The 9,504-nt window shown below is 44.4% G+C and overlaps 1 protein-coding gene across 1 annotated transcript in view; it reads right to left on the bottom strand.

The window, feature by feature from the left end:
• Positions 1–638: 638 nt before the first annotated feature.
• VPS41 (VPS41 subunit of HOPS complex) overlaps positions 639–9,504 on the bottom strand; it is a 107,786-nt gene continuing 98,920 nt past the window's right edge. The window contains exons 26-29 of the mRNA XM_083577743.1: positions 8,694–8,793; positions 7,469–7,513; positions 6,085–6,164; positions 639–2,696 (exon numbers count right to left, since the gene is read on the bottom strand). Of these exons, the coding sequence (XP_083433869.1) occupies positions 2,616–2,696; positions 6,085–6,164; positions 7,469–7,513; positions 8,694–8,793 (306 nt within the window). The 3' untranslated portion in view covers positions 639–2,615. The remainder of the gene's footprint in view (positions 2,697–6,084; positions 6,165–7,468; positions 7,514–8,693; positions 8,794–9,504) is intronic.

The following is a 9,504-nucleotide window of genomic DNA, read 5'->3' as shown; positions in this document are numbered from 1 at the left end:
TTGAAAACCACTGCCCTAACATACTGGATTTTTCTGTGTATAAGATGCCCCCATGTATAAGATGACCCCTATTTTTTTTAACCCGAAATTAAGAAATTAAGTTGTTTAGCTTTTTGGGGTAGGATGGGGGAGGCCACTTCCTCCAATCGCTCACCCGCCTGCCCACCACTGCTGATCACTTGCCACAGCCATTGCTGATTGCACACCTTGCTACAGCCATCAATCACCTGCCCAATTGCCGCAGCCAATCACACGTCCCCCCTCTGCATTCGCTATCCATGTATAAGAGGACACCCAATTTTTGCCTATTTTTTTTTAGCAAAAAGCATAGTCATATACACGGAAAAATACGGTATGTAAAGCTGCAAGCTACTGTCTATTAACTGAAAAAGGCAATTACAGAAACCATAGTGAAACAATGTAATATGCCAAAAACCAGGTCCTATTTGCAGGAGACAAGATTGTTCGCACATCATGCTCACTTATGAAGAGAACCATTATAATGGACAAAAGCATTAGTCATGCCAAGAACTGATGGAAATTTTTCTTCTCACTACTGATTTTTGTATAGGATCCATGTAGATGCTATGGAAACAGATATTACTGCAATCATACAGATCCACAAAACGAGGCTAAAGTAAGCTTTTACTAGGATTTAATCTTCCTCTTTTTTTAAAAAAAAAAGCTGCGACTCTATCATATAGCACAATATAGTTCAGAGAGGACAGATGAGCTCACGAAACAATATGCAAACATCTGGGATTATGTAATCCAGATGATGGTACTAATATATGGGTCAGAAAGACTTAGGTTTAAACAGCAAGAGGCACAGGAAAATAATGTGGTTACATGTACTTAAAGACAGTTTCATTCTCCCCATTTCATTTATTTTATTTTACTAACAGGATGCTATGGTCTACGAAACCTGTTTAGCGGCCAGGGGGTGGGGGACGAGCAGAGAACGTTTTGTAGCACATCCAGGTAGCTACTGCAAATCTAGAGCCTCTGGAGAAAAGGGCGTTGGCTTTTTGCTTCGTTGTGGCATCATGACAAAGAAGTGAGCCACTGCACAACCATCCCACTTTGAAGCAGATGCTGTTTGCCTTCTGCTTGTGGCAGCTATCTGGTTCATGCGAATGCATGCAAGGGCCAAGAACTGGCGCACGCACGGAACCCACTAAATGTGGGGTGGCATGAAAAGGATCTTTGGAGCCGTATATGCCTTCCCAATGTGTTTACAAAGATCTCCTGCTATAGACATTATACACATCGTATATTTTCCACCCACCAACTATGGTTTTCCCAGTAGTGATGTATGGAAGCGAGAGCTGGACCATAAAGAAGGCTGATTGCCGAAGAATGGATGCTTTTGAATTCTGGTGCTGGAGGAGACTCTTGAGAGTCCCATGGACTGCAAGAAGATCAAACCTCTCCATTCTGAAGGAAATCAGCCCTGAGTGCTCGCTAAAAGGACAGATCCTGAAGCTGAGGCTCCAATACTTTGGCCACCTCATGAGAAGAGAAGACTCCCTGGAAAAGACCCTGATGGTGGGAAAGATGGAGGGCACAAGGAGAAGGGGACGACAGAGGACGAGATGGTTGGACAGTGTTCTGGAAGCTACCAGCATGAGTTTGACCAAACTGCGGGAGGCAGTGGAAGACAGGAGTGCCTGGCGTGCTCTGGTCCAGGGGGTCACGAAGAGTCGGACACGACTAAACGACTAAACAACAACTGCATCCAATGGGGTGTACTGGGTGTTTAGGGGATGGGGTAGGACCTCTGGTGCAGAGATGGAAGCGCTTGGTGACTGCTTAGCGACTGGCAGCCTAGAAAAACTCAGGAAAGGTATGAGCCGTCGTGGCAAATAGATGGACAGATTGACATGGAACCTCCAAGACCAGAGGCAGTATACCTATGAATAACAGGTGTTGGAAACACACTACAGGGGAGGGCTGTGCCTTCACGCCGTGTTTGTCAGCTTCCTGGGGGCATTTGGTTGGCTTATGTAGTAAATAGGATGCTCAAAGTAGGTAGTGCCCTGGTCTCAATTGGCAGGGTTTTTTGTTTTTGTTTTATCATCTTCACATCTTAGAAATTACAACTGTTTTGAGGTCCGCTGAATAAAAGGATAAGGAACAGAACACAAGTTGATCTTGGAAAGGTGATGCGTGTACATGTTCCTGAATGTGGAGCCCCAAAGAGTTCATGCGCTCGTGTACAAAGCTCAAACTGCAATTTCAGCTACGACTTCAAGCCTGTTAACAGGCTTTAACTTTGTAAACAGACCGTATCAACTCAATGACTCCCCCACTTAGGTTTACTTTTCATTAATTAGTAGAGATTAAGCAAGCATACAGGTGACCGCATTTGAACTGCACAATGGTATATTAGGGAACACATTGATTACTTCCTGGCTGCCAGCACTTTAAATCCACATAGGAAATATCAGTGAGCTGGATGATTTAAAGAGTCCCTCTTACTACATCCACAGCCAATACATACATACGCATATGCACACAGTGTGTAGCATATTGACAATGAAGCACTGCTCCACTGAGCCACATTAAAGTAGTCACACATAGAAGAATATAAGCTCTCAACATGCCAAAGAATATTATTTTTTCATCTCCAAGATGGCACTGCCTGGACCTCTGTGTTTAGCACTGCAGATGTTACAGAAGTGTACTGACGAATCCTGAAAACAAAAACAAAACAATATTGGTTTTGTAAATCGATTGCATATTATTTCTAGGCACATTTGTGCCAAAACACATGCACATGGCCGAAAACAAATAGGCTATGGCTAAGATCCAAAGAGCTATGCCTAAGAGCTTATGTGCAAGTAGTGCAATTTTGGGCATTTCCCCCCAAGGACAGCCTTATTCTCCATAGATTTGTCTGATCCTCTTTCAAAGCCATCCAAGTTGGTAGCAGTAAAAAGCAACACTATATTATATTAATATTCACTGAACATCAGCCTCCCATGCCATATAACACCCTAGTTTTGGAAGTGGTTTGCTGTGTGGCATAGTAGCTTCCAGTGGTACCAACTTGAATAAAATATTGGGGGGGGGGGGTCCCAGGTAAGCTCCGCCCTGCATAACTGATCACAACACCCACACCCCATTTGAATGGCAATGCCCATTAACGTCCAGGGGCCTTGCCCCCTCAAACGTATTATTGGGAGTTGACTTCCATGGTGGCTTTTGTTTGAGAACTGTTAAGTCCAATGATCCCTTAGGCATACAGACATAATACCGTATATACTCGAGTATAAGTCGACTTTTTCTGCACATTTCTTATGCTGAAAAAGCCCCCCTCAGGTTATACTCAAGTGAGGCGGGGGGGGGTGGAGGAGGGAGGAGTGGCCCGAAAGGAGCCCTTTCTCACCGCTGGTCCTGCCGCCGCCCGCCTCTTGCAAGGGCAGGCACAGGAGCTGCGCCTCTCCCAGCCGTGGCTCCTATACCTGCTCTTGTGTGCTGCAGAGGCGGGCAGCGGCGGAGGGATGAGCAGCGAGAAAGGAGCCCTTTTGGGCTGCTCCTTCCTCCTCCGCCGCCTTTGCCACTGTCAGCGGTGGTGGGGGAGGAATGAGCAGCCCAAAAGCAGCCTCGGGTTATATTCGGGTCGGCTTATACTCGAGTATATACGGTACATGGTTATTTGGATGCTAACCTATCTGTGCAATAGGCCTATGGAAGGTATTAGTTTTTAGGGATTTATATAATGCTTACATGCCACATAAAAAGAAGATTATGGCAGTTAAGTAAATATAATTTTAAAACAGATATATGATGATACTGCTGCTGCCTTATAGAAAACGCAGTTAAGTTTCACACATTCTGTTTTGCTCCATTTTCTTGTTTTAATATTTCACTATTTTATTGCTGGCTATTAGATTAAATTGCTATTGTTAAAGTTGCATTTTATTCTTTTGCTATATGATGTGAGCTGTCTTGAGAGGGCTGCATTGTTAGAATTCCTGATCTATGATTGCAGTCATGGGATTTTTGTCTTTCACATGATGGTATATGTTTTGACTCCACAGAGTGGGAAGTGACGGAGACAGGATGTTTGTGTTACTGTGTTCCATGAAGTGGGACTACTGTATTGCCTTTTGTCCTTTTAATCTTTGCTGTCTGATGCGAGAGAGAGAGGGAGCCATGTTGCAGTGCTCCGTGTGTGTTTATATGTAAATAAAGTAGATTAGCCAAAATGCTGAGTTGCTGAGGTCTGTCACGCATGATGCGCAAACTCTGTAGATCCCTAAGTGTGCCGGTGTCGGTTGGCATCAGTCGCTGTGATGTTCAGGCAGAAGAAAACTTTTGAAGCTCCCGATCGACCAGGAGGGAGGGAACATGCCAGTCGGGCATGTGTCTCTACCAGGGTCCTACTCGAGAGTAGGCTGAACTCCTGACATGCATAGCCTGGAAAGGCGACATACATATTTAAACAAAAAATGAGCATTGGCTGTGTTCACTCAATATACCGTATTTTTCGCCCTATAGGACGAACTTTTCCCCCTCCAAAAATGAAGGGGAAATGTGTGTGCGTCCTATGGGGTGAATGCAGGCTTCAGGAAGCTATCCGCAAGCCGTGGGAGAGCTGCCTGCACCCAGAAGCCTGGGGCGTGCTGAGCTCAGCGCCCCCCAGGCTTCGGGCTTCGCGTGGCTCTCTGCAAGCCGTGGGAGAGCTGTGTGAAGTCGCGCAGCTCTCCCACGGCTTGTGAAGAGCTGCCTGCACCCAGAAGCCTGTTCTGGAGGCTGGGGGCTGGGGTTGGGGAAGCTCGGGCTTCCCCCGCCCCAGCCCCGTGCCTGGGGGGGGGGGGAATAAAAAAAATTTCTTTATTTTCCCCCAAAAAAACTAGGTGCGCCCTATGGGCCGGTGCACCCTATGGGGCGAAAAATACGGTAATCTCAGTTTAGTAAACTGAAATAAGAGATAATCTGGCCATTCCATGCATCAACCTGGTATTGCAGCACCTCCAGGAACAGTGCACCAAAAAAAGAAAAGAAAACTCTAGCACTTTGGAGACTTATGGAAGTTAAACAGGAAAAAGATTTAATTTTACAACAAAATTGGTAAAACAAGATGTGTCACGAGATAGAATTCTTTCAAGAAACAGTAAACTCTCTCTCTCTCTCTCTCTCTCTCTCTCTCTCTCTCTCTCTCTCTCTCTGTCCAATGGATGTTACAGGCTTCTCAGCAAGATGGTGAATGCAGAGTTTATATTCACTTCATTTCCTTAAACTAATTGCAGTTTGCTTGTCATTGTGTGTCTAGGATTGCAACCCAAATACCATGTCTTCAATCACTTGCCAAGTATTTTGACCCTGATATGTAGCATAAGAGTTTGTTCTACAGGTTAAGGCATGGGTAGGCAAACTAAGGCCCAGGGGCCGGATCCGGCCCAATCGCCTTCTAAATTCAGCCTGTGGACGGTCCGGGAACCAGCGTGTTTTTACATGAGTAGAATGTGTGCTTTTATTTAAAATGCATCTCTGGGTTGGTTATTTGTGGGGCATAAGAATTCGTTCTTCTTTTTTCCTTTTTTTTTTCCAAAATATAGTCTGGCCCCCCACAAGGTCTGAGGGACAGTGAACCAGCCCCCTGCTGAAAAAGTTTGCTGACCCCTGGATTAAGGTGTCTCCTTAACTTTGCAGTCAGCAAGCTATATTTGGGGCTCTCACCAATATCATATCGAAATACGTACATTATTCTTTATCTTTGCAATAAAAAGAAAGTAATGCTTCCTTTTTGTCAGAATCAAGTTGAATGTTTCCCCTTTGATATCAAAGTTACATTTAATATCTGGCTGAGTGGAGACCACAGTTTCTTGCTAATGGAAGCAGTTTTTAAAACCTGTGGTGCTGTAAGGCGAAGGGGCGGAAGAGGTTATTTGGATGGGCTCAATATTTTGGTATTAAACACCTACTGAGATCCAGCTAAGAACAATTACTATAATTATTTTATAATCCGTGATAAATGCTTGCCCTGCTCAGCAGACGGCAAAAATAACTTATTTGTCCTTTTGTCTTTGACTATAGCAATTTCTAGAATCCACAGAGATTAAGCTGGTTACTTACTGTGCTAAGTTCAGGAAAACACTCTTTGTGGAACATATGCCTGCAGTGAAACACTGTTACACTGAAAGATTTAGATGCATCTGGCAAGAGAAGAGAGAAAAATACATGATGTATTAGCAAAATACATGAGCTGAAGGCTATAAAAAGCACCAAGATAGATGCTACCTCAATATACAGCAGCTTATTAAGCAGCAATATCCAAGGACATTTTGAAGTTTGTGTGTGTGTGTGTGTGTGTGTGACTTTTCAAAAGGCAGGCAAATTAATTTTGTGTTCCCTACCTTTTTATGGTAACATCACATGACCTTACATTGACCATGTTAAAATGTTCTTTTAATGTTTCCATGCTCTTAGAAACACAGTGCTTGACTGGCTATGCTCCAGGAAAGAGGCTGATGTCCAAGTGGAGATTTGAACCCAGGGCTCCACAATTCAAGAGCAACACTGGCTTTCCATGAGCACCCAACACGTCCTTCAAATAAAACAGCTGCATTTCTGGAGATGGTCATTTGCATTCTAAGCATATCCGCAACATTCTGCTGCACATACATAAACTGATGCAGGGCATGAATCGTATTGCATTAGAAAACCTGTTCTTAGCATCTATTGTAAAATAAACCTTCAGTTCTTGGATCCCACCACCCCTGGCTTAAGTGAATCAGAAGAAAGCCTAGCAGCAAAGGGTATAGAGGCTGATTCCTCTATTCCCTGGAGCAACCTAGTTTGTCCCTTCTAGGGAAGCTGTGTAGGAAGAAAAACACAGGCGTGGCTACTGTATGTGGTATATTGTAGTACATGTCAAGCAGGGCCAGCTTACCCATGAGTGAGGCTGAAGAAGCCACCTCAGGCTTCATGGGTGCCCTGCTGCTGGTGGTGAAGCAGAGGTGGTACCAACAGTGGCTTCTGGGAAGATCTCCCCAAATCTCATGAGAACTCTGCAAGGAACCTCACCTGAACCTGCCGCCGCCGCCACATGACCCAGGTAAGGGATGCTATGCAGAGTGGCACCTTCCAATTTCACCTCAGGTAGCTAAACAGGACACACCACCCCTGATACACAGGTAAATTAGATTGCTTGTACAGGGTCGCAGGAAATCAAAACTGAAATGTCCAATGTTTATGTCCAAAGTAAAAGGTGGGGTAGATTGGAACTGCAAAAACCAGGAGTACCCAGTCAGTGCTCCCCAACCTGGAAAGCCTGTCTCGAGACCAACGCCATCATTTTTTCTAGTAGTGCAAAGGGAAAAGGAGCAGGAACTGAGTTTGAGGACAGGCCCCTGAGGACTGCTCACTATCTTCCACAACTACCACCCATTCAGAGCACCCTAACAGCCAGAGATCTTCTCTCTGGGGGGCTTTGTATTTTGGACACAAAATATCCTACCTGTAGGCAGTATAGGGGAAAGGCATGTTTCACATATATTCTCCTCTGTAAGAAAAAGAACAGGTACAAGTCACGACAATTTATCTGAATAATGTTATACCACCTATCTCAGGCAGGTTTGCACGCAATGAGATGGTTTGCACACAATGCTAAGCCAAACTTTGGCTTAAAAAGGTAAAGGTAAAGGATCCCTGACAGTTAAGTCCAGTCGCAAACGACTCTGGGGTTGCGGCGCTCATCTCGCTTTACTGGCCGAGGGAGCCGACATTTGTCCGCAGACAGTTTTTCCGGGTCATGTGGCCAGCTTCTGGCGAAACCAGAGCAGCGCACAGAAACGCCGTTTACCTTCCTGCCAGAGTGGTACCTATTTATCTACTTGCACTTTTTGGCGTGCTTTCAAACTGCTAGGTTGGCAGGAGCTGGGACCAAGCAACGGAAGCTCACCCCATCGCTGAGATGCGAACCACTAACCTTCCAATCGGCAAGCCCTAGGCTCAGTGGTTTAGATCACAGCGCCACCTGCATCCCAAAACTATGGATTAGCATTAATGAATAAGGGTTCCCAGAGAGAAGGCTTTAGTTGCTGTACTGCTCCCCCAGACCTCCCACTGCATGAGCTAAGCCCTGGGCTTATGGTTTGTCTCGAGCAAACCAACCACAAACTGTTTACCTAAACACAAACTGTGGATTGTGGTGTGTCTGGAGTGAGATAAATCACTGAATCCAGGTTCAGATGACAAACCAAGCCAAACCATGGCTCAGCTCACAGCAGCAGCAATAGAGGAGCAAAGCAGCTACAACCTCTTTCGCAGGAACCCACACATTAATGCTAAACCATAGTTTGACTTAGCATTATGTGCAAAACTGGCCCATTGTATAGGTAATATTCAATAAAGAGACTCTCCACAATGCCCATTAACTGCTACTCCATGAGGATAAGAACTTGATACCTTTAATATGCCCTAAAAACTATTTTGCAGGCTAAATAAGGCAATAGAAAATTTGTACACGTATTTAGATGTTTTCTGTCGTATGTTTTGTTACTAATAAAGGTAATCCCATGGTAAAAAGTTCAAAGTCCAATAAAGATTTAAGAACCACATACTGCAACCTACATTTTAGGATATGTCAATAGCATAATAAAATGGAAGTAATCTAAAGAGTTTGGATGTAAGCAATGGAAGCTTTTAGGCTTCAGAAATTTCCAGAGATGCGTTGAACATACCATCCACAAGGACTCCCCTCATTTGTGTTCGGTGCATCTTTTTCAGCAAGGAAAGCGAGTCAGCAACAAGAATCTTCTTGCACCCCTCCCGGAGCAAAATCTAAGACACAAACAGATGCAACACTGTGACAATGCTTCAGCTGGTTTTCAGTCTCAAGTTATGCAGAAGTTGAAATTACCGTATTTTTCGCTCTATAAGACGCACCAGACCACAAGACGCACCTAGTTTTTGGAGGAGGAAACAAGAAAAAAAAGATTCTGAATCTCAGAAGCCAGAACAGCAAGAAGGATCGCTGTGCAGTGAAAGCAGCAATCCCTCTTGCTGTTCTGGCTTCTGCGATAGCTGCGCAGCCTGCATTCGCTCCATAAGATGCACACACATTTCCCCTTACTTTTTAGGAGGGAAAAAGTGAGTCTTATAGAGCAAAAAATACGGTACATACTTTACATTATTCTTTGCTGCCAAGGTCCATTCTCCTACTAGTAAAGCTTTTTGGTAATGACTCACTCGGAGCCTCAAAATGTAGTAATCAAAATTATAGATTAGTTATTCTAAGTGCCCTGCCGTGGGCACCTGCAGCTATTGGATGGGATAATTTCCTTAAAATAGTCCTTTCCCGGTAAATTTTCACATGCTTGATCACAATATTTAACAGCAACCCTTCTGGACTTTGGGCATTAACAAAACTGATTTGGTAATCACAACAGTTCATCGTCAGAGCTACTTCTTAGAGGACCTAACACAGAGCTTTGAATAGCACAGCAGGGGGACTCCGTGAGTGGGTTTGTTCCACCCTAACAGATATACCAC

This window comes from Podarcis filfolensis (assembly GCF_964270895.1).
Source record: "Podarcis filfolensis genome assembly, chromosome: 12".
Lineage (NCBI taxonomy): Eukaryota > Metazoa > Chordata > Lepidosauria > Squamata > Lacertidae > Podarcis > Podarcis filfolensis.
This window is presented reverse-complemented; position numbering and strand designations above follow the sequence as displayed.